Source organism: Calliopsis andreniformis, chromosome 7 (assembly GCF_051401765.1).
Source record: "Calliopsis andreniformis isolate RMS-2024a chromosome 7, iyCalAndr_principal, whole genome shotgun sequence".
Classification (NCBI taxonomy): domain Eukaryota; kingdom Metazoa; phylum Arthropoda; class Insecta; order Hymenoptera; family Andrenidae; genus Calliopsis; species Calliopsis andreniformis.
The window spans coordinates 6,249,201-6,275,937 of record NC_135068.1 but is presented as its reverse complement, the minus strand read 5'-3'; the positions used below and the strand labels follow the sequence as shown (position 1 = coordinate 6,275,937).

At 37.5% G+C, this 26,737-nt stretch overlaps 1 protein-coding gene across 11 annotated transcripts in view; it reads left to right on the top strand.

The window, feature by feature from the left end:
• The window catches only part of Cask (peripheral plasma membrane protein CASK), a 224,007-nt gene that overhangs the window by 34,751 nt on the left and 162,519 nt on the right, over positions 1-26,737 (top strand). For all 11 annotated transcript variants that reach the window (XM_076382308.1, XM_076382309.1, XM_076382304.1 and 8 more), the window contains 5 exons: positions 1,468-1,643; positions 1,778-1,900; positions 2,959-3,148; positions 3,404-3,525; positions 5,738-5,917. In XM_076382308.1, the coding sequence (XP_076238423.1) occupies positions 1,468-1,643; positions 1,778-1,900; positions 2,959-3,148; positions 3,404-3,525; positions 5,738-5,917 (791 nt within the window). The remainder of the gene's footprint in view (positions 1-1,467; positions 1,644-1,777; positions 1,901-2,958; positions 3,149-3,403; positions 3,526-5,737; positions 5,918-26,737) is intronic.

Here is a 26,737-nt window from a genome sequence, read left to right as displayed (position 1 = left end):
ACGTGTAACGAAACGATGGTCATTAATGTCAGTATATTTAATGTCTCTCGCGTCTGTGTCGTTCTTGCTTTTGGCCTTGACAAACGCATCTCCTTCCATGTGTCTCCATCGTGCGTTCTGCAACCTCTTGTGCAGCTTCATGCATCGTTTCCGCAACTCTCATTTGCTCTTTACACGTTTATATATTTATATTCGATTAGCACGCAGTCGTTGGCAACGTCTCTATCATATGCTCGTACAGTGTACTAGATGCGCTAATGCATTCACTTTTCACTGAATGTTTCATCTGTTTCGCATTTACATGCCACACATCGATTGTTGATATCACATATACAGGATGTTAAACAAAAAGTGGGACAACTTTTCCGCATTAATTCTAAACATAAAGAAAAAGTTCATGTATACGTGTGTTCAATGACGCTTACCTTTTCAGTTAAACCGTTACGTAGTGTTTAAAATACTGATTGAGAACGCCTGTCGAATGGTAACTGTCATGGTCGTCAGCTGACTGAGTACACTCAGCAAATGTTACACCTCGTGGGTCTTGTGTATCTCACTGTTACTGATGTAAAAGGAATGAAATTAATTGCAAATATAACAGCAAAAAGCAATATAATAATATTAGAAACATTAACTAAAGTTGTGCTTCTTTATTTTTAAATAAGTCTGTTTTTAAAGTTATAACAACGTGTAACATCTACATACAGAAGTGTAGACTTCAGATTTTTAATTTTAGAATATTAAAACTTACTTTATCAGATTTATTTAGAGTCTGAAGTCTATACTTCAGTTCATGTTACAAGTTGGTAGAATTATGATAAGGTGAATTTTTATCTTATTTTTAATATTGAAACATTAAAATGGATAGACTTCTATACTAATAGGTATGTAAATTTTCTGCTTGTTGATATGGCTCCAATTTATATAATCACTTTCGAGTAATTAATGTTTGGGGAAGGTAACATCTGCATCGTGTAACATTTGACGCGAGCATTTGCTCAACTGACGCAGGTACTTTACGCTCTACAGAATAGTGTTGAACTGAAACCCCAAGTCGATTAAACATACTCGTCATAATTTCATTGTTTAAAATTGACCCTGACAATGTGTCCCAAATTTAGTTTGACACCCTGTATATTTTCAGCTCGGTCCAGTCGATCTAACAGTACCCGTAGACAACTTTTTCCTAACTTCGTTCACGAATCTCGGCCGTCATTGATAAAACCTCCAATTAGCCGTGAAAAATAAAAGCCCCTCGAGGCATAACACTGCTGTTGTTTGGGAATCGTTGATATCGCCGCGGCAAAATGTTCCGAAGTTATAAGTCGACAAACTTTCAAACATGAAAGTTCCCTCGTACGTAACGATCGACTGCGAACTCACGAAGCAATCACTGACGCCTCGCTTCAACTTGGCCCGACATGACAATTGTCTTACGGTTATCTAACCATGTTCTTGGTCGTCTAGGTCGCGTCGGATGCCCGCACTTCATGGCACCGGAAGTGATCCAGCGCAGACAATATGGGAAGCCCGGTGACGTCTGGTCAGCAGGAGTATTGCTGCATGTCCTGTTAACTGGTACATTGCCGTTCGTTGGCTCGCGAAACAGACTGCTCGAAGCAATCTGCAGAGGACGGGTGCAGGTAAAAACCGACGAGATTCTCGGCTACTCCGCGGCATAGCGTCAGACGGAATGTTAATGACGTTTCGCCGCTCTTGACCAACCTCCGTCCTTTTGTCTCCGACGTGGATAACGAGAAATTCACGAAACTTCCAGATGGAAACGCCATTGTGGGATAACATCAGCGAGCCAGCGAAGGATCTCATCCAAAGAATGCTTACGACAGACGTGAACCACAGAATTACCATCCAGGAGGTGCTCAATCACAAATGGCTTAGGGTAAGTCACGTTCCTTACAGGATTTCCCAAAACCGAGGGTAGAATATGTTTCCCTATCTGCCTTATCCTGTAGCCTTCACATCTGACCCTTAATGGGGATTCTAAATGTCAGTGTAGAATTTTTAAATAGCCTCAGAGTTTAAGGTAGTGTGAATAGGTAACCCATACTTTTATTGTGGACTAGTGTTGTAGAGATAACCAGTCTAGCCTAAGAATAAGGGAAACTAATAGAAGAGACTTGTAAAATGGTGATAATTCAATGTACGGGTAGTACGTTTAACATCAGTTTGAAGCGACCACGCTAACAACTTCTATTTAGCGGATACCACAGGCGTATCTGCTTCTTTTTATATCGTATCAGGCTTTCGATAAACGGCCTCATTTTCTGTTATTATATCCGGCGAATGTGCGTGCGTATGTGTTGGGCACATGGTGTAATAATGTGAAAATATACCTCGGTATGTGATACGGCGGTTAGCCAGTGACCTAAGGTAGCGAAGCCTGGAGTCACCCCATATATCGATGCAATACACGTGCAACTGGGCTATCGATCGTTATAGCAGGGGCAAAGTTCCTCCGGTTAATGAAAATAACTGTACCGGTGTGTATTTTTCCCTGTGCTAGTTACAGTTTTTTGAACGTGACTGCACATTCGCTGAACCCTTAAGGACACCGCAGAAACAGGGTCGTTTCTTTCACATTAGAAAAAAATTGTTTGATACTTCTTTAGCCATGCAAATTTAACCTTATCGCTTTACTATTCCTTCACGAAATCCCCAGACCTGACAAACATCAATTTAGTCATTTTCTTATTTCCATCAATGAATGTCACTGTTTTAAAAACAGGACATATCTTGGTCCTGATAGTGCTAGAGGTAGGATAAGTGATTTTCAAGATCCTCTAAATTCTAGACATAAAACCCTAGATCCTATGCAAAGGCCCAATTTCACTGGGTAGTAACAGGTTGCCTAGGTAATCCATCGCAGATCGGATTGCATAGTTCACGAGGTCAATGTTGAAGCTACAGTCTAGCTAATAGACTCTGTTGCGCTTGCAGGATCGTGACAAGGGCGTGGCCCGGATACATTTAGGCGAAACAATAGAAGAACTCAAGAAATTCAACGCGAGACGAAAGCTGAAGGAAGCTGTGAAAGCGGCGGTTTCGTCACCCAAATGGCACGCCGGGTACTCGGAAGTTAATGGCGACAGTTTTTTCGACATAGGAGACGACGAAGTCACGACCACAGGTACAAACATTTTTACTGGACTCTTTGCGAAAGAGATTTGCAAGTAGCAAGAAAAAGCTAATGCACAGAGAGCTTAATTGTATGTTACAATAAAATTCAGTTTTAGTTTCAATGATGACCTATACGCGTATTGATTTCTTTATCTTTTGATAATTATCGCTTTCAATTGCAATGTTTCCTCTATTTCATAACTAAAGCTATTCCTAATTGTAGTTAAGTTTGTAGTCATATTATTTAAATATAATTACTTTTTAGGTGCTGTATCAGGAATTTTAGACTCTCTAGACGATATTGAAGTACTTCAAGAAAGTGGAAGACTGACCCGCAGTGAAATTCTGAGTGCGGTTGATGATTACCGCCTTCGAGCAATTTTAGAGGTACGAACTTCCTAAAAATGCAATAATTATTTTTACATATTTGCGATAAGGAAATTTATTCAAATACTACTGTGCAAATGGCAGTCTATGAAATGCACGTTCCAAAGTGATTAAAATGTTATAAAAAATTTATTTGGAATATCAGTTCCATGAAATTTTAGGAAGAATGTTTCACACTGCTAAATCTCGGATATACCAATTAAGACCTGTAATTGAACCATTCCAAAGCTAAAATGATTAACTCCATTTGTTGAATTTTTTTTTCAATTTCAGTCTGAAAGCACTCATTTTTCATATGTAAAATAAAGTAAATGCTTTTGTTTTTTGGAGTTAAACGATTTGGCAAACACGCGGTCGGTAAAGCTATTTTCTGTTTTCCAGCATTCAAACTTTAATCACTGAATTGTGAGCTTTCTAGGGTTTTGAAATTTAGTACCATTTTCAGTGCCATTTTGAGAACAAAAATGCTAAGAAATGAAATTATGTGCGTGTTAGTATTTAGTAACGGTATTTTTCTCCTAAATGTTTACATATATAAGAAGAATTTTCTATAATGATATTAAGAGAGGTTAAATAAGTTTTTCTTCAGTAGGAAAATGGAACACAGGTACATTTATCGTCGGTCGGTAATATACCGACGGTATAATACCAGAGGTATTTTCCTAAAATTCTTATCGAAGTTCGCATTCTCGCAACTGAAATATCATTGTTGTAATCGCTAACACAAATTGTCATCTGTTACCGACATCACAGTGCCGACGGTCGGTAAATTAGTTTTCGTCAAATGTGGCGCTACATTCAGTTTCGCTGACTACTCAAGGTCACCTCGCCTTCCCGCGTATTCTCTTCCACCCCTTCCGTCTTTCATTATGTTTATATCCCGAGGGAAGAGGTACGCGCCCTCATTTTAGCCAGGAAAAAGGCGCAAGCGCTCGGCTCCTCGCCGATCAAGATGGCTGACGTGCTATTGTGGTAAATAAAATGCCACGCAAGTTACCCAGTCGCGTCTTCGAACGTGTAAACGTGTATGTGCATCTCCTTTGTGTTGCATAAAGAGTCACGTGGGGTCGCTTTCACCACGTGTTAGGAATATGGCTGGCACCCCGTAGTCAAAAATGCGACTTTGTCAATTAATGTTCATCGGCGAGGCCGAACTGGCCGGTGATCTCCTTGAAATTGCAGGTCTTTTGGTAAGTAACATGCTTTTGTGCCAGATCTGGAGCAATTATTCCCACATCGGTGACATTCTTTTCTTAGGTCGGCAATGTAAACAATGGAGTCGCTCTACTTGACATACATGCTCTAACCGTGACGTGACAGGACATCTAAAGGCTTCGGGGCGAACTAATGTGTTTGCCGCGAATGCAATTAACTCCTTCCGAATACGATTAGTAGGGTGGAAAGTGGAAATGCGTTTAGCAGTTTGGAGACTTTTTACTATTTCGTTAGTGCTTTAAAATTTAATTGCTTAAGTGACTTATGTAAGCAAAGTACATATAGATAGTTAAGGTGTTTCAGTTAATCCTCTGTAGTTGGGTTGGAGGAAGTACTGCGTACCCTACTTTTCGTGGCATTTCTTCAGCCATGTGAACTTAAACATTCTATGGAACTGACCCAACGGAGTAAAACAATGAACTGTAATTATTTTGTCAATGATTCTATTGTGATCTCAATGCATGGAAGCAGTGATCTCTAAACCTGTTTTGTGTATGTACCCTACCTAGTGGTAGCAGCAATAAAGGACATAAGATTAGATTATCATTCGGCTTCAAAGAATTAGTTTTAGGTTTTCATAGTATTCCAGGCAAAAGGGTATGCCAGTACTGTACATGTTAATGGGAATATTTGTGAATCCTCATTACTCCTATGTATACCCCTATGGGCTGCAGGTGTAATTCAGACCTAGCATCTTTATTCTACAGAATTTTCATATTTAAAGATTTAATCAAACTTGCCGATATGTATACTTTATATAATCATTTTGGAAACTGCATTTCACGAAAAAGGTTCATGTCAAACTAAGAGAAAAGATGTTCAGTCGTATGGACACATAGCGTCCTGCTGACAAGAGACCTGTTGTAGATCTATTGGTCTCAGGACTCTTTTGCCAGCGGAGCACAGTACATTATAAAAAACATAGGAGTAAATATTTAAGCCAACATATGCTTCCAATTCTAAAAGCAGAATTAAATGGTTGACTATTTATGTTTAGCTTTACGATAGGATTTCCACTCGAGTCCCAACACCTTGTCGGGCACCCCAAACGGATGCTGTACAACGGGCGCGAGAGGTCGAAGAACTTCTTCGAGAAATAGAGCATTCTACAATACGAACCATCGATAGGGCGGATCTCCGGGAGCTTCACGAACTTCTAGTACAGCCGCACATGAGGGTAAGTCCTAGAACCATCTATTGAAAGTTTGTCCACCCACTGTATAATCAGATTGTGGTCTGAAAGGATTTGAATTTGTAAGGCTTAAGGAATACGTAAGTAGTATTGACGTATTAGGGCCGCTGATACTACACACGATATAGCTACTTGGATAGTTACTATCACTGATATAATGAAATGAATAATTCTGTGCATATTTGTTGGGGCCGACTGAAAACTGTAATTCTTTGAGTGCTTCAAAAGTGGAGATTCAGATTGTGCAAAAGTAGATAGGTTTCTATTATCCTTTGATCTGAAAGACTGTATATGACATACGGTTACATGACATCTTGTACCTACACTGAATCAAAGTGTACAGTGGACTGTACAAAGGGTTATTTAATCACTGGATAAACGGAAACGCGACTGAGATTTCTCATAGGATTGCTAGCTATTACAGAATTAAGGTCGGGTCGGAGAAAGAATCGACTTGGATGGGGTGGTTTCAGACATAAGAGCTCTCACTCTTTACTCTTCTTCGACAGTCCCAGACACGTCCGGGGAAATATAAGTACATACATAGTACAATCCCGTGCAAGACTGTGAAAGCGTATTCTAACTTCTATTACAGACGTATTGCATACTTTTACAATTTTAGTTTAATGAAAGTGTATATATTATTTACTGAAAATTTAATATACAATAACACACATAAGAATAAAGGAGCCACTATATCAAGTATACATAAAGACAATTGTGAGATTTGAGCACAATAGTCAATAAGTTAAGCGATTCCATACTTTTATGTGTAGGTCTAGATAGCACTGCCTTCAGTCACTTTATTTTCTGTTTCTATGGAATTGCATTTTCAATGATTAAATACCAAGAATAAAGCTTCATAATCACTGTTTTTACACATTTTATCGAATTTAATAAATAATAGATATAACAAATAAATAATTAATAATTTAAACAAAAAGTGATAAATAATGAACGATGTGTATATAAAATATACGTGTCTCATTGATTCGAACTCTATTCATTTTGAACATAGGTGGCATCCTAGGTTCTAGTAAACCGCTTTGAGCATCTAATGCGCTAGTCATGAAGATACGTGGAGGACCCTCCTTTCGTTAGAGTGACTAGAGGGAGGCTTCCCACATTGACTTTACAAACAATTTTGCTTATATGACAATCTCTGGTTTTTGGTTTCTTTTTATTCTCTGACATTTACATTGGGAGGGAGGGTGGGGGGAGGGTCGAGGGGTGGGATGTAGCAGATAACAATATCAAAGGCAAGAGTTCAAAAATTCAACACAATCGTTACATTTCTCGTCCATTTTCACTAAATGACACAAAACCCTGTTCGATATTCCGAGGGCGTCCCACCCTCCCAGCACTTATGCCAGCAGACAAAAGAAATATGTTTCAAACATATCCGAATGCTCCGTTCCCGTGCCAAGTTCCAGCAAAATCGATGATCGTCACTTGTACAACGTCGTTACTTTCTTTCCCAGCGACTGGCAAGTCGAGCAACTTCGAAACGTCCGCGGCCAGCTCGCGACGGCGTCGTACCATCCTCCCCACGGTCGGCGTTTGTCGTCGATGGTAATATATTTGTCGCGATGTTTGACATTCCTGGCGATACACCGCAAATAGGGTGCAGAGATGTAGGTCGATCGTTAAAATTCTCATTTAAAAATTCTGTGGCTGTAGCGAGAGGAACACGTGAAGGGGGATAGGGGACCCGCCGCGAAAGAGCAGGAGAACAGACGCTGTTGGGTGAAAGGAGGGAAAAAGGCGGGCAAAGGTAGACCGAAAGAGGTACAGAGTGACGTTATCGCGAAAGGGACGAGTTCTGATAGCCGAACAGGATCCATGATCCTCCTGACTTATTAATTCTCCCCTTCTAGCTGGGGATGGACATTCCTCGTATCCACGCTGTCCTTTGCGAAATTACGTGGTTTGGTTCCGCCTCGGCTGAACGTTCATGAAACGTGTAATCAGCCGGTTTGCGAGACATTCGTGTCCCATTGTGAATTCGGGCAAGATCGATGCCGCGTCCTACTTTAATTACATAAAGATAATATAAGGCCACGGACGGAAATAGAGGAACGCCCGATTGTCACCGCTGTATTCTTCATTCGCCACTGGCCGTCGGCCTCAATTATGGGAAAGATCGTCTAATGCTTGAAATGTCGACGCTGATTTATTTCAAACTTTCTGACAAATTTTTGGGAAATTTTGTGGGAAGGGTGGAAGGTAATAACGAAGTTGGACTATGATAACTTTGATTTTAGGAAATCAGTGTGTATGCAAATACAGTTTTAGGTGTGTCTTTAAAGTATTGTTAGAATATGAGACTATTTATTTAATTAATTTAAAGTATTGTTAAAATATGAAAACGAAAATATTTATGTGAGTGAACTAAATTGTTCATTTAACATATGTATAAGGAACTATAAAAAGGAAAATTGAAATTTAGATTATTATTTTTGGGACTGTACTTTGAGTGTTATTTAAATTTCTAAATTTGTGATTTCGAATATAAATATTGGGCAAATGAGCACACTATAAATGCTTCGTCCACTCCATTGTGTGATCAGCCTTATTAAAGTTCAGGAACTTGAGTTGCTAAGGAACACACATACCAGTCTTACAAGGTAGTTAACGTAGTTACAACTTAGCAAAAAGAAGAAAAGTTGTTATCTATACTTTTGAAACTTCGTTGAAGTAGAGAATAAGATTAATAAACCTTGTACAGTGAATATGGGAATATGATTAGGCGCTATTAGAATTAAATTTAATTAATAAGATATATTTATTAATCTTTTGAGTCACAGATTGTAATGGATTAATAATTTATCTCTGAAAATTTGTAGTTTTGTTTTGTTAAGAGAAATTGTAAAATATTCAGTATATTTTAAGTTAAGAATAATCATTCAAAAGGAATGTTTCCTAGGAGACATGAATAATGAATGCTTGACAAGCTCAAATCAGCTTCTCGTTAGAGGTCGAAGGTGTTCGCAGCCAGACTGCAGTTGCACAAATGACAAAGCGCAATTACCGTTCAAGCGTTTAAGATACGAGTTCCTCTGCGATTCTACCAGCGTGAAGTAATTCCTACTAGCAGAGATTAATGTTAGTTTACATATTTCTTGCTGCAAATAATTATAATTTTGTCATAAACCTTCCTACTTGCCTCATTCTAGCATAGTGTATCACACCATGATATATTTACATTCAAAATAAATTAGAATTTGAAGGATTTCAATACATATTTCCTAAAATTGATGTAATGTGATGCTATCAGTTTCTCCTGAGGAACACGACATTCTTTTTAAGAAAGCAAGGATAATTGAAAAAATTCCAGATTCTTTTCTTTTCTTGTAGTCTGGAAAATTTATATATTTCAACTTTTCACGTGCAACAAATGATCATGGTACATATTTCACAAATCCAGAGAACTGGGAACTCCCAAATGTTCTATGTCAAAAACCTTCATCCTGGATTCTTGAACAGTAATAAAATACTAGAAGTATAACAAATATACACGGGGATTCACTAGTTGACTCAGTGATTACGGTTAATGATTCCCCCAATATTATCTTATCGACTAGTTCAACAATACCTAGACAACAGTTTAATCAGTCGCGTTCATTCTGGAAACGATACTTTAGGCAAAATGTTTGTCAACAGTTCTCTAGCTGTTGCGTCAGACGTGTTCTGAATGTTCGATAGTGTTTACAATCGATCAATCGCATTGAGGACCTTACAGACAGAAGGCACGATAGGGAAGGAGTTTGGTAAGGAGCTAAGCTCTTCCTTGCTACTCGTTTAGTGGATAGAGTGGCAGGAGATCTTGACATGAATCTTTCAGCAGATATACTTGAGGGAGTTGTATCTCCGTTTGCTTGGTTGATAGATGCCCTTAGGAATGTATACGTTAACGCTGATGCTGCTGATGGAACAAGTGGATTATTTTGCTGTTGATATCCTTGTACATCTCTGTGAATAACTTATCAGCGGTCAGGACTAAAAGAACATGTTTCTAAATAATTGGACAGACACATGTGCCTAATACAACTAGGTTATTCGAATCCTTAAACGATAATCCTCAGCATGGAAGGGATAATAGCCACTGCAGTCATGTTTGGATCTTGGTGAAACTACACTACTGTATTGCGTAGCTGGCAAAGTGACAAATTGATTGGACAAGTCGAAGAGGAAATGGGTGATACACTATGCAAAAATGAGGACACGTCTTGTGAGATAAAGGATGTAGGCCAAATTTATGTCTTACGAAGTATAATCGCTTGATTTATTTAGTATTTCGTCCGTTTCCTTCTTGGTCACAAGACCTAAGATGATACAGACCTTCCAATTAGCTATACGTTCTTCAAATTCACAGAAGAACTCACCCAATCTAGAGTTCTCTACCTAAACCCTAGAGAAGAGGGTTTCTGATCGGAGACCATATGGCCCTCCAGGAGTCATCGCAATTTTGAGGCCATGTGAAGAAAAGGAAAATGGAGATAGGAAAAAAGAAAGTGGGAGGAAAGCCATAGAAGTGATCGATATTCAGAAGAGAGTCACATGCCAAAAAAGGTCAAAAAAACCCTGTTCTATATCTTCAATACAAAATGGTCAGTTTATAAACTACCATCTCTACACCCCACGATACACGTTATTCATCAGCAATGAAACTCAACGAACCAAGTTCTAATCTCTCGTGCATTCGTACTTTCACTTGAATCACCAGCGGAATAACAGCAACCTCCCTATTCACGAGAGGATACCCTCCAGCGTTCATCCAGGAATCAAAGCTACAAATCGTAGCAAACTGACGGGCCAGTTGAACACGACCCACATGTACACCAAAAAAACCAATCGGCGAAGTCGGATCACGATTGATTCACGTTACATCTTTTAGCAGCACCGAACGATGGTCCAGGCCAATCGGCAGCTGCTAGCGTTGTTGGTACTGCGAAAATGTCTGCCCGACACGGGAGCTGCTGGTCGCGTCGCGAGATGGACGAGGGAGGCGGAAGAGAGAGAGAAGGAGAGAAACGGGAGGCATGAAGGAGCTGAAGGGTGGGGAGGCCACGGAGGGAAGGGGTGAAACTGGCCGGGGGTGGTGGTAGACTTCAGGGTACGATAGCTAGTATGCCGCAGAATGTAGATCGCGCGCGACGCGTTCCGCCACCCCTAATACACGGTTTCGTTGACGACTGTGCGTCCTCGGGTTGATCGTGTCGGACCATGTGGGGATGATTGTGGCTCCGTGAGAATTCGCGTGTGACCGGTCCCCTGTGCCGGCCTTGGACCTGTGAAACGACATGGCTGGCTCGCAGAAAGAAAAACCACTAATTTCTGGCAGCGTTCTCGCGCGCTACCTGTAAACAGCCGGTAGCCTAGCAAGCTCGACACGACCTCTTGCAAGCGTGACGCGTTTCTACGTGGCGCTGTCGATTAGTGTGCCATCGTTTGTGATCGGGACTGTGTGCTCGTAAACATGAGTGTGCTGTGACGCTGGAGGTTCGGTATGCTTCAAGGGAGCTGATCGCCCGAAATGAGTCTTTGAAAGCCAGCCTGACCCCGGGTCAGGAACTGGGTTTCCATTACCCGTCTACACTGTACCCTTCCTTCTACCACTTCTTTACTCTGAGCTTAGATATGTATCTTTTATGAGCGGCTGAATGAGGCGTGATGGTGGTAGACATACACAATGAGTTGAGCGAGTTCCTCCTTCTTGGTGATTAAGTTGACGTTATTTTTGGTGAATGGAATAGCTGCTGTTATTGAATGGTGAGACCGGATCTGAATTTCTGGGTAATTGGAAAGCTCCAATGAGGAGGCTGTTTATTCATTAAATGTTCGGTATTGGCCCAATGATCGGAATACTATTCTATAGAAACAAGTCTCTATGCTTGCTCCTAGCGGATACCAATTTACCAAACCTCTGTCTATATATGCTTTCAATATTTTCCCATATTAAGCACTTTTAGTTGGCGATGCACTGTTTACGTTCATTAAAATCCTTGTTCAGTTGATTCCCACGTCCACATGTAGATACTGTTACCAGCATAAAATGTGAATAGTTATTCCTTTTAAAAATTTGGGTCTATGTTGTTCTTTCATCCAAAAGTGATATTGCATTGCTTCCAGGAATTAACACCATATAGAAAGTCAATTCTTAGACCTGCTTTTTGTTTTGTTTCTGTTCTTAGTAAATAAAAATACAACTCCATGCGCATGCATGAGAGTCTCGTGCAGTACTTAAGGGCGTTGATCTCGGCCGGTCATCGCTTCGAAAAAGGCGTCGAATGTCTTCGTTGTGAATAGGCTCGTATCTTTATGCAAGCTTAACCGAGGTACACATACAAAATCGTACAAAGAAGCAACGTTGTTTTTGCAGTATCCGCCAATGTCGCTCGCAGCGCACAGTAGCGTAAATATTGGTCGCTAGATGAGGACACAAACGGCTGATTGGACAGGGGACACATTAGCGGATGGGATAGTATTTTAGGATGATGAGAGTTTTCAAACGACCCTGCTTCTGTGAAATAACGCTGATGCACTAGTTTCTCTGCTATCAAAGGACACATCAAACATTTTTAATATTTGTAGTCACATGGACACAGTTTGGTAGTAGAGAGCCAGACTGAGGATGCTACACATCGGAGGTCTTGAAAAAGTCCTCAGATTTTCTGGATTAGATCAAAACGGAATTACTCCCTGGTACTGTCGGTCGAAATAATCCTATCAATGCTTCACCAGCTGGCCTGGTCGTGCACCGTAATAAATTTAGTTCCGGTAGACCAGGAAGTAATTATGTTGCGGCTAGTTCGTGGAGCCTAACCTTCCTCATCCCCTGCCACGCTTTCCCCAATTGCCATTGTATTTCACGTCAAACTCTATTCTAGCGATAATCAGTTCATCTTACCACTTAGAAATGCCTCTTTTCTATCGTCTGATCTTTGCTCCAGGCGCTACTCAAGGCATTAATGACGTAAACTCTGTACTGTAGACAGGTTGTCTGACTCAGCTATCGAGCATTCGGCCTTGAGGCAGATGGATACAGATCTCGAAGAGCGAGATATATTTGACGCCCCACACAATCTGCTTCTATCGTAAAATACTTCAATACATCAATGTCTTAGCTCTGTCGTCCAGCTCACTAATATTATGACAGATAATCTATTGAGGTGTGAGTATTGAGAAAATACATTATTGTATCGAATTTGGGATTAGTTGAACTAGCTTTAATGAAATATCTTTATTGATGCGTTTCATTGACGGAAGTTCATTGTTTTTGGTAGTGTCCTCCAGTAAACAGGTGTTAACAGGGTTTATAAGAGTTACTTTAGCGGAGAGACGTAAACTCATTCCCTTTTTTAAATTTCAGCTTCTGACACTGTTCATAATCTAATTATGAAGTTCTTGGAAAAAAGGTGGCTGTTTTTTCACTCGCCAGGCTTCTCTTCCTTACTGCTCTGAATGCTACCTATGAGTGTCATTCATTCACGAACTTTTGCACGGAACACAATGGTATTTATATCGCAGAATATAAACTGTCGCGTTAAGTGGCATCGTGAAATCAAATTATACAAGCCAAAGTTCGCTTTTTATCGGTGCACGCTGCTTTGATAAGAGTCTATTGTACGCGCATTGGTCTGTAGTTTCGCTAGGGAATCACGCTGGAGAACGAAACTAATCGTGCTAGCACGTTTAAACTGTTGCAATTTTGTTCAACACACTTGAAGTCCCTGAAAAGCGTTTATTTTAATCGCATTGCGTACACCAAAGCAATCATGACCCGAGGTACGCTGTGGAACAATATGATAGGAACTTGCGCGCGCGCCATGTTTGATAGCAAATAGCCACGTGTTTCCATGTCGTGTGCTCGCTTTTCGAAGGCACGAGTGAAATTGTTCGCTCTACAGGATATTAAAGTCTATTTTTGTCATTTAGAATGCCACTGTACAAAGTAATCGAAAATAAAAGTAAAAGAATTTAGGTATACGTTACAACCACAGATATAGGTCATATATGTTCTGTAGGTCTGCAAACCAACCTTGACATTCTTTTCTTATTTGTATTGATCTGCAGACGTGAAATTTCTAGATTTTTTGTTGTATGAATGCTTGGAGAAAATACACAGGCTTTTTCATTGTTACTTACCTCTTTCTGTGAATCTTTTTATGTATCTTTTTTAAGACCACCTTCTTTTTAATTTTGCTTTTTTACCTCACCTGTTTTTATGAGCTTTTATTATAAGAAAAGAACTAAGTGAATAATTTAGTACTTTAAACAAATAAATAGTTTATATTAAAATTTCTCTTGGAATCTCTCTTAGGAATTAATCTCTCAACATCATAGTTTCTCTTTGTGTTCCTATTTGCATCTTAAACTAGTGAGACAAATTAATTAATATCTGATTCAATAACTTTGGCTACATTTTGATAGACTGCAAATGTTTCCATTCCTTCAAAAACATTAAAACAAGTAAATTGTCGATTCACAAAATGGTTGATATTTCTGTCCTTCTTTTTTTATGGTCGATAAAAAGACTTGACATGTGCATCGATCAAACACGGTTCTTTTTTTCATTTCCAAGTGACTCGAGGCTTTTGCACGCTACGTGTCCTACTTGTAGAAACATGACCTAAGGTTAGGGCTGCGAGGTCTACTGTAACACTGTAAACGTACCCTTGGGTTAAAACAAAATTTGATCCTGTCAAAGGGTTTAATTATGCACAGCTGACCCAATTTGAATTTTCGAGTTTAAATTGTGTACATGTTTAACAAGTTTGTAGGTAGAGGCTTGGCTATCTATTAGGCTGCTTCATCTGGTTTTCATTAGGTTTAGTCATTTGCGCAGCCACGCGAAATTTATTATTCCCTCTGCCCTTGGAGCTTTAGTCATACTGGATCGAGTAATTCAGTTGCATTTTTTCTATTATACCACAGTAATAATCCATATAATCTATAATCGTGTAGTTTGGAAATTGTTTCACTGCACAAAAATTGAGTAGAATATTCATATCTCGTAATTAAAACGTGTTGACCACATTTTTCATAGACTTCCATCCTAATGAATATTTGTTATTAAAAATAAGAGAGTTCTATGGTTTAAGCATAAATAATAGTAAATGTTTATTGTAAGAAGGTACGTAAAGAAAGAAAAAATAAGTTTTTAACCACTTTGCAAATCCCCTATATTAGTGGAACATAAAAGCATCAAAGAATTGATTACAAGTTATATTTAATAGCTATTCAATTGTTTTACTGAATAGTCAACGAAAATGACTACTTCTTATGATTTTCAAACAATACAATCTTAAAAGGAAAAATTACTTGACTATAATTTAATAACTTAACTTTATATTACAGAATTTTGCATATTTTATTTGTCTTGCATATTTTTAATAATTGAAGGAAAATATGATCTGCAAAAAAGTTGTTAAAAATATTGACAGCAACTGAGATACATTCATTCAACGTTTTCAACAATAGATTGTCTTTGCTTTCCTTTCTTATTATAAAGTAACTAGTTATTTTAATATCATTTAATTTTATTGTCTTGAAGTACACACATGAGAAAGATTTTTATTTCATTTATACACAACAGTATCTTGCCCTCATTCAAGACTAAAAGCCTCGCTGAAGCAAAATGTCACGAATGCAAAAATGACGTCAGCACATTGCAAAACTACCTTTTCTCCGGTCCCCGAGCATTAAATATTCTAGAACGATGCAAAAGTTTGCCTCCGTGCAGCTTTGCCAGGAAAATCCTGAAAATTCTCCTTAACAGTATTTTACGTCCATCTTAGCGAATTCGCGCAGTCAACGACTTCCTGTCGTTGTGCGTGCATCCCATTTTACAGCGATATCACGTCGTTGCTGTAAAACAAAGTGTACTCTATATACGTTGGAAGAAGGGATGCTCAGAAAGAAGTAAAATTGATGATACTGATCTGGTATAAAAACTTTGACGAACAGGGGCGAGTCTCTCTCAAGTTGTGAACTAGGATTTTAAGTCTTTACACCGTTGTAGTATCCATCGCATTATGAAGAGAATCGGTTTTTTATTGTGGTGTAAAATAAATACGGAAAACAATATATGCACCACTAATTTCATGTTTGTTTCTTGCACATGTTTTAGTGGATATTACATTTAATTGTTTTTTTTAAGCATTAGATGGTTTTTGTGTTTTACAAGTAACAATATTGTTTATTGTTTATTGTGTTTATTGCAGTCATAGGTTGAAGCATATTATATGTGCATATATTATATAGTTATGTTTGTATGCATTAAAAGAATTCGTTTTTCGAAGGCATACAGTTTCGAACATTTATGTATATCAGAATAATTCACTGAAATAGTTCTGAACAAGTAAATGGGTGCAATAAAATGGAAACAAGGAAACCATTAATACATATTGACTGAAAAACTGACAATTATTCCAGATTTATGCATTTAGTAATGATGCATTGCCTAATAACCTTCGTATGATATTCGCAAAACTTATTTGTTCAGTTCAGTATTTAAATACAATGTGCATAAAATTATTTTCCATTTATTAAATAAACTTGGGGATTTTTTTTTACAATACATATGTATAATTCTTATGGCAAAATTTCAGGTTCCTTTTATTTGTAGCTAACTTCAAGCTATTCCCTGCTAGTTTACGCGCCAAACTTGAATGACTACTATTGAATGCACTCGTGATAAGTACAACTCATTCATCATTAATAAATTACCAACTAATTAGTTTTTCACTATCTTTACATGAATTAACAAAAAATAAGTATCATTTATCACAACTATATTTAATAATACTCATTCAAATTTGGTGCTTAAACTAGCATGGAGCAGCCTGAAATTAGCTACAAATAAAAACAACTTGAAGTTTGTCATAAGAACTGTTACCACTTTCTCACAATAAAAAAAAAAAGTGAACACTATTTATATACATATATGCCTGTTATATTCTCATTATATTATCATCTGTTTTATTTCTTCACTAAAGTCAAGTACTCTTAATATTTTTTTACTTTTCTCTCTCACTTCCACGCCATCTTTCTCCTCATGTGCGCCATATTTAAACTTCAAACGGAAAATATTTTTCATTCTTGCGTGCTTTGTAGTGCAGAATAATTAAGTGGTACACGCTAACGAATTTTATGGTACGCGTATTACAACACATTTACAAGGGTTCGACATGTTAGCCTGCCTACCCGAAAATAATGTGGCCGATCGGTGCTTTTATTAATTTGGCACGGGCTCTGCGTGGAGTTCGATGCACCGCAAAATCCAAGCTATTGGAATATTCTCAATTACAGTTTTGGCAAAACTCTCGTACGTAAATTGTCCCATCCTGCGTGTACGAGGCTGTATTTTCGCGGTTGGCACCAATAAGTTTCGCAATGGTGCACTCGTACCATCCAGTAAGCCCCTAATTTTTTACTTGTTGCGAGATTAATGAGCGGTTGGCGGACATTTGACATAGCGCGAGGGGATTTCCCTGGCTTCGTTCATAATTCAATAGAAGTGGAATTTTCCTTTTTTCGCAGAGAAATTCCGCGAATAGTCCACTTCTGACAGATTTATCTCGCTCGCGTTCCGATGGTGGATATTGACGTTTGATTCGAGGAAATGGAGGAGGGCTTATTTACAGAAAATTCTTCAATCACGTTTTGGATCGAATAAGGAACGATTGAATCCATTGGGATTGCTTTGGAATCGTACTTTTTTCTTGTGCACTTCTCGATTAGAAATTCGTTTAACTGGCGAAATGGTTTCTCGATTCTTTTTCAAATACGTTGAATCTTAAGGGACACTACCTTGTAAAAAGATATTTAAATCCGTATTTAATGTTGCATTTTATCGATTGCTAAAGTTGTTTAGTTTAAATATCAAAAACAAAACGATTTTTGTTGCAATTCGATGCATTTATTCTTCACAACTTCTTGGAATGAGGTTATAGTAATTTGTTTGGTTACATAACCTACAATAACAGTGTGCTGACAATATAACCACCATATGAGAGGCTTGTGATTGGTCAAACTCGTATTGCATTTGTGGTAGATAAAATATTTATAACTAGTTAGCCACAGGAATTTACATATGCATATTCTTAAAATTTCAATATTAACAGATATGTGAGCTTCGATAATAGTAAACACATTGATTTGTTTATCATTCAAAATTAGAATTACTTTAAAAAAATAACAATGCAGGATAATCTTTTTTATAAAAGAGCATCAATTAGAACAACATAAAATATCACAATTTATTAAAATTGTTACAATAAGTATACAGATATTACATTGTTGAACTAAAAAAGTTAAAATGTTTATAAAATGGTAGTATTATGCTAGACATGCTTGCAAGAATTTATCAGCAAAAGCACACTAACACAAAGAAACACTTCCATATTTTAGAGAATAGATTTCTTCAATATTAGCCCGTTCATACATTCATCATGTCTCGGATTTATTTAATGCAACTGTGTTTTGCTTTCACGCTCCCTGACACTCTGTTCCCTTCCTGTTCACAAGACAGAAGTGACCTGAGCTACCACGTGATTTAACGTCAGAAACTACATACTTCCTCACTATAAACTCGTGCTCAGCAAACAATGAACCTACACCGGGGAATTATTTTATTCCCCATTCACAGAGTCTACAAATCACTCCTCTAATTATACAATAACTCTGGAGAGGTTAAATAAATCCTTCAAAGTGGCAACACCGTTGCCAACACTCGATCAAAGAAGAGTAAACCTAACAAAGATGGACTACCGAACCGTGAAATCCTGATTCGTCTAAGAACAGACGCACTGAATAACTCTCTAATAGCACCCACAATGCGTACACTCGAAAATTGCGGCCAGACTGGTCCCATCAGTCTTTCTCCTCCAAACAGTTAATGAAGCCAATCGGGGAAAATGGGTCGCGGGAGCGTGACTATCCGTTGCCAGTGGGTTATAAATATTTCATGGCGGACAGTTACGATCTCCATCGTCGAATCTTCACGCGGGTAAGGACACGTTGACTTCCTCGAAAAAAGGGGGATGCAAAGCGGAGGAGAGATCCGCACAGTCGTAGGAGACCTGCGCGTTAGCGCATTGATTGAATTTCGTACAGGCGGGGAGCGAGGAGGAGGGGAGCGGCTGTGGAACGATAGAGGGACGCGGCGGCGGGTGGCTGGATTTTTCAGCGACGGTGGGAGGGGAGAATCGAGCGGGGATTTGGAGAGACGGGTCGTCGGGTTGAGATCGTCGACTAGGGTGGCGGTGGGGGCCTCGCTGGAGCTAACACTGCGACCCATCTTAGCGAATCTCTTCACTAACTTTTCTCTTCAGGCTCGTCGTCAAAGTTGAGCGGAAATCTTCCGCCTTCCTTCTTACGTACTCCTTTCGATCCTCTCGCTTTTTTCTTCCCACTCTGGTTCGTTCCACTTGTTTGGTCGACGAGTTGGTCGAATCTCTGACTCGACACAGTCGGCAAGGACAACAACCTCCGAGGATGGGGTCTGAGTATCGCGATGGGGAAAGTTTGATGTTGGGATTGGTTCGTGAAGTGGATTCGAAGCGATTGCTACTGAAGTTATAGCTGCTGTTAATCGTTCTTGTTAATAGGGATATTTTGTGGGATATTTAGTGTGTTTTGCTGCCTTTTTCTTTCTTCAGGTGTATTGTTCTATGGGGTATTTTATGTGTGACTGTGGGATAGGGGATTGCATTTTTGGCAATGATAGTTGGTATGGTTTGGTTTAAATTTGATATTGATAATTTGTTGGTATTTTATTTATTAATATTATGGCGATGCATTATATATTTTATTGAATTTTTATTTATATTGTAGCGAAACGTTTAAGAGAATTAGATGCAGGAGCTTTTGCCGACCAAGGTCATGGTGGGGTAAGCCCCACTATGTCATGTAATTACTTCCTCTTACCTCTCAGGAGTTAGGCAACTTATGCAGTTAGAGTCCGCGCATGCGTAAGGTTAGAAAGTGGGAGTCGATTATCCCTCCATTACTACCCAGGAAATGACCTTGGACGGCCAAATCTTGTGACGCTTACACCTTTTGAGGTAATGTGAAGTGTATATTTGAAGATAGGTCAAAAAGACGAGAAAAACAAAATAGAAACTGAAGAAATAAATTAAGTTCTCATATGATTATTCCACTATGAGAATATCTTATTCCTTAATTATTGTGAATAATAATAATTCTCTTAGGGTAACAAATTTTCTGTACTTACCTTTATAAACCTGATAATATCAGTGATATTATATCTAAAGTGTGAAATAATACATGCATTAAGAAATACGTATAGTCGATTGAAAGAGATGTGGTTAATCTACACTACTAGAGTTCCTAACAAAGCAAGTGGAGTAGGAGTATCTATGGCCAGATGGACTCTGCCAGATACTCACCTACAGCTAGGCTACGTACCTGACTTTTCTCATGGATAATGTATAAGAGATTGCTTCGTATAGAAGTGACAAGAATTTTTAAAACTTTCTCCAAATTTTGTATAAATCTTGCTCAAACATAACCTAAAATTCCATTTATAGTACATAACAGCTTCCTTTATTCTACGAAATTTGTCAAGTCACTCAACAATAAAGTACTTCCAATTGTATCAACCTAACTAAATGAAATTTAAAAATTTTAGTATTAAATTATCAAAAAAACTCGTATTCTAAAATTACGATCTGCAATTTCGAATTAGCTTTGCACACACGATTCTATTATATCCAATGCAGAGAAATCTGTACAGACTCTATGATTCACATTTCTAACGTAATTACATTCACCTACAAAATAACTGCGACAGCTGGGCTGCATAGAGTCACACAGATGACTCGTCTTAATCAGTCGCCATCTTCTCTGATGAAACATTGAAGCAACAGTCGCAGAGAAGAGTTCCCCTTTCAAACCGAGCAAAGTAAAAGGCAATGAGAAAAAACTTGACTGCTAAAAAGCGTGGGCAGACATAAAGAGTGGTGTTCCAGACTGGGAATTACTGTCGGCGTGGATCGGAATAAGAAACGTCGTCTTTGGATGGGGGATTTATCATTGCGCCGACCATTATGTGCTACATAAGAATGTTATGTAAGAATGTCCCCAGCGACGGCCAAACTGTGGTAGCCGAGAGTTGGAAATCGTCTTGGTAGAGTCGAAGACTACTTTTCTGATGGCTTTTGTGAGGAAGAACCACAATCATGTTATCGACAATTTAGTAGTAAAATTTTATAAAATGAATTACGATGGTATGGAGGGGCATGATTTAATATGCTAATTAAGCTTACAAATTTTAAGAGAGTATGCTATGTAATACCGTCGAGTTCCTTGAAAAATATTTAATATGAGATTTTATTGTGGAAGTTCAATATGGCGTACTGAATATTAATTTAGGTATTAATGTTATAGAAAGTTCAGGATTCACCATTTTAATTTTGATTTATTAAAGTACCTTGACAATTTTTAGTATAATTTAAAGTTCCTCTTATAAATAATTGATGAAAGGATTGAAATACTGGTATGATTAATGTATATGCCATTAAGATCACCGAAATGAACATTTACTTTGCTAAAATTTGTTATGAAATAGTAGGTTCTAAAAATATTGTTTTGGATGCTTTGTTTTCAATTTAATGAATTTCAAAGAGGAACGATAATAACGCATTACAGATTCATTTGTTTCCAACGATACAAATCTTTGAATTTAAAAATTTTTGAATTATCAAATCTTTAAATTTTCGAATTTTCAGTGAATTTAAAAATTTTTGAATTTTTAAATCTTTAAATTTTCGAATTTCCAGTGAATTTAAACATTTTTGAATTCTCAAATCTTTAAATTTTCGAATTTCCAGTGAATTTAAACATTTTTGAATTTTCAAATCTTTAAATTTTTGAATTTTCAGATTTTCAAATTTTTAAACTTTCAAAGTTACAAATTTTCAGATATTCAAGATTTAAAATTTTTTTAAATTTTAGACTCACATTTTCAAGTTTTCCATATTTTACACTTTTCAAGCTTTGAAATTTTCTAATTAACAAATTCATAAATTTTTAAGATGAAAAATATCTTAACTTCTTAAGTGTAAGACCTACAAATATTACAAATTTCCGCTCTTAATATCAAGACTAAAACAAGTAATGAAATATCTAAAACTTGTTAATAAAAACTTGTTATTAAAATATAAATACGTTGTCATATGGAAACACTATACATTTAAAGGTTAAAGTACTCAAACTTTTTGGACTCTGTATGCTTCTAATATCAAAAACAAGTTCACTCTCCCCTTAACCACAAATTCCTCACGAATTTTCTATATTTAATACTTTCCATATTTCAATACATCCGTACTCGATTTCTCACACTACACTTCTAAAGTTCAACCAGCTTCATTACAATCCGTCTGTGCATACACATGCGTCGAATGATTTCCATAAAACGCGCTTCTTCTGCGAGACCTCGGAGGGAGGGAGTTTAAGACTCCTTCGAAGCACGTGATCAGCACCCGGAGGGAATTTGGCGATATTACCAGTTCTTGTGTTTCCCACGGGCAAGCATTCAGTCCGTACAGGTTTTGTCATTGAGCCTCTTTGTTTGCGTTCGAGCATGAAAACGCGCTCATTCCGCGCTCATCTCTCTCTCCCTCCCCCCTCCTGGCTTCCCCAGCGTGATGCTGTTTTTGATTTAGCACACTCGCAGCCCTGTGCATGCGCATATTCTTCCTTTATCGTCACTCCGCGCACCACTGACAATTCTGAATGAGGATTCTTTTTTCTTTCACGTGTTTCGCATTCAGTTCGAAGGAGGATCTTCTGTTTCACCATGGATGTTGTTATCACGCCCAATATTCCAAGAATAGCGTCCCCATTGGACGTAGACGTGCGTGTCTACTTTCGCTTCGCTTTTATCATCGAACCCCTCTGATTCATATTGTTCCATTGCGAGCGCCGCCAGGCCTCGTCTTATTAACTTTTTTTTTTTGCGAGCTGCTTTCAGGAACTTGTTCAAGTTGGGACTGTTTCCCTGCGATGCATCCTGGGGAATAATATTCCCTGCATTTCGTAACGAACGTATTTTTTGGTAAATTGAATGGTAATAAGATTTGAGAATTCTTAATTACGCCTCTGGTAAAAGCTTCATTATGTGAAAATAATGAGGAGAAATGTCTAGTTTTCACGGAACGTGCATGTATCTACGATATTACATTGAATTTTCGTTATTATTCGTAAAATTTGATTCGTTACGTGTTCATTATTGCTCTTACCTCGGAAAATAATTCTATTTAATATACATATAATTAACTTGACTTTAGAGATGAGAATTGGATGACCTGTGCACGATATATGTTCCTGACGCCATTGATGAACATATAATGAGAATTGTGCTGATGTGACATCGATTATTAAATTATGTTATTTATAGATATTTATGTTATTGTTTGCTATTATTCAGTATATTATATATAGAGATATAAAGTACACCATAATTGTGCTTCTGATAAATGTATTGTTTAATCGCACAATTACATACATTTTGTTCATTCTAATGCAAACTGAACAATGTTTCTCGTTTCTAAGTGGACCCATAAATGTTAAAACAATATATTAAATGGGAAACAGAATATTCTAACAGGAATAGAACGTTATTCATTCTAATGTGATGAATGTATCTACAATTATTTTAAATTGGTGTGTTGTATAATAGAAAAAAGCATCACAGTGCAAATTACTGTATTTAAAAAGAACTTGTGAAGTAATAACGTGGGGACATTAAAAATGAAATTAAAACTGAACGAAGCTCTATTAAATATTTTAGGTATAATGAATGTATGTTTGCATTATAAATTAATAAATTTTTGATATTTATATGAACGTTTAGTCGACCTCAAGAAATGTATTTCAATTAGTTTGCAAAGTAATGCAAATGCTGTAAAGACTGCAGTGAAGAACAGACGTAAGAAATGGAAGCTATATGGCTGACCTATAATACTAAAATTCGTGGAAGTAGGTAGAGACTTACGTCTAATCCGACACACTGTGCGTAACCACAGAACTAGAACTATATCTCTACATAACTTTTCACATGGACAATGTTTAAGAGAGTGTTTCATGTAGAAGTTACGTAAATTGATAAGAAGTTTCAGAAATTTGTACTTTTGCAGATGTTTCATTCAGAAAAGGTGCAAAGTTCTCTCACGTAATGAAGTATTTTTTTCTTATTTTTACAAAAGCTTCACGTATTTCTTAAGATTTGATAAAAAAGAGTATATTCAAGATAAAGTATTACTTTCGAATTTTTAATCCTATTTTATTCATTCTTTTTACTTATTCCACTGGACTTCAAATATTGATTTATTTTGCACTGTTTTTAAGCATACTTGCTACTATTGGTACTGAATAAGAATATTCACAACTTCTTAACGCAAATAATTGTCTGAAAATATAATCCCTATATAATTTAGAATAATTTTTTGAGTTACAGAAACTTTCTCCAAAATTTTTCAAAATTTCTAATTCCTTATTGACAAACCCCATCATATGAATCAATATCCAATAAAACATCACTGTTTTGGAAAAAATACTTCTTTATTCTCATTTTTTCTACCATTTAAGTGTTTCTTCTGGTACCTCATTAAACACATCACAGCAGACTGCTGATATGCCAATTTCTCGAGTCACAAGTACGCAGCTATTTTTTTCTTGTGTTTCCATACCAAGTAAAGTTTCACCCTTGGCTGATTCCCTGGGGGAAGGTCGAGGAAGAAGAGTTTAGGGAAATGGGAATGCAGAGGAACATGCGAATGCATTGGAAGAGGGTTAAGAAAATGTGCGCTGATGCGAGCCCTGGGGATGGGCTAGAGAGAAGGGAAGGAAGAATGACTTCCAGACGAAAATACTTAGTACATTTTGCTCGTTTTATGGCGTGGTGCCCAAGACTCGCCCTCGACATCAGCCAGCCAGGGAGCTTACACAAACAGAAAATATTTCAAGAGATCAGAATACATTTAGGAATACACAAGGTATCATGCAACTTGTGGTTGATCCCTGCTAGGTGTGTTCTGTCAATTACAATTGTAGGGTTGAGTGCAAAAACTGATCATACCCAATTTTTAAAATTTTGCAGTATTAATAAAAAATTGTTGAATACTAAAATGCACGAAAATTCACAAAAATGTCGTTTTTCGCTCAAAATTGAAGCTGAACAGTGCCATGCAAATATTGGATATCGAATATCTTATTTGTCAGTTGAGATCTGTTGAAGCTCTTAGTTTGAATAGAATAAATTTTCGTTTTTTCCTGTTTCTCAGAAAGATTTATATTCACTGTTATTTAAAATAATTTATGTGATCGTAAAATTGTGTTAAAGTCGTCACTAATTTAATTCAATTTTCATGGAGCATATTCTGTTTCCATGGAATCAGTTTATATTTCGAATTTGACACACTTTTCGAAATACATGTGTTCGTTTGCTAAAATGGGACACCCTGTATGTAGGGTATATTTGAAACTGTGGTGCCAGACCGCTAGGCGTCGTTTGATTTACGCTTAGCATGTCCCATCTTTGCTTTTGCGTATCCAGAACGCTCGTTTTAAACATATGCGCGTAGATATTTCTTGGACTGATAATGGATGATGCAATTGAATGAATCCAACTGTGTGTCGTAACACTGAATAAATTAAACAGAAATTAATGAATTAAACAATAAATATAAACTTTGGGATAAGTAATTCCTTCTCATGAAATATCTTGTGTATAATTGTATTAGCTGGATCTAATGGCTGTAGACAAAGAAATTAGATGTTGTGTTAATTTTTTCTTCTTTAATTCGGCTTGATCTTGAAACTCTTAATATATTTATCCCCAAAATTCCCAATTTTCGTTATTTTTAATTTCTAATTCTTTCACTTCTTCAAAAATACGTTTTAGGGATTAAAGTACTGAAAAAGTATTCTATTTGTCTTAACCCATTAACTATTACAATTGTTTACTATTTATGCAAAATTTTGGTATATATAGGTATACTAAAAAACAGTTCTTTTTTAAATTTGAAAATACTTTTATGGATATACCAAAAATTAAGGAAATTTATGAAAAAAAGCTTTTATAATAATTATAAAAAAAATTCTTGTAGTAAGCGACGATATTTCAGTTTTCGAGAAATGATGACATATGAGTTAGATATTCTATGCAAGAATTGAAATAGTTATCGAACATTTTTTTACTTCAATACAGGGAATCAATTCCCCCAGCCAGCACCCTAAAACAATAGATCTGTCCCACTTGTCAGAACTCCGAAAATTCCCATAAATTATAAATTTGTATGCACGAAGTTGACTTGAAGATAAGCCATCCACGAATCGGGGAGATCACGAGCTCAGAATACCACATTCTGGCAAGCCAGCTCCCAGCAGATTCAAGTGGCGCCGCGTTTTCGTAGATCGAACGTTTCACGCAGAGCTACGTGCTAAATCCACCAGAGAGGTTCACGGTTTTTCGCTATGAAAGGAAACGATATCGGACACAAATGACCTTAATACGTTCAATCGGCACGCAGCTGGCCTTGCCTCTCTTTCGTGTCCCATTTTTCCGGCAGAAAGTCGTCGAATGCGCCTTCTGGAAATCACATTCTGCCCCGCAGACAGTCCCCGTTGACAGTTGCAGCCTCGACGCGTCGATTTGCTCCCAAAAGGATTCGCAAATCGCGAGCTCTTTGAAATTTTTCGAACTTTTTTGACGAACCACGCGCGAAGGTTCGCTGAAAGAACCTGCTGTTTTATATTCATAGTCACGCGCGGCTTCCC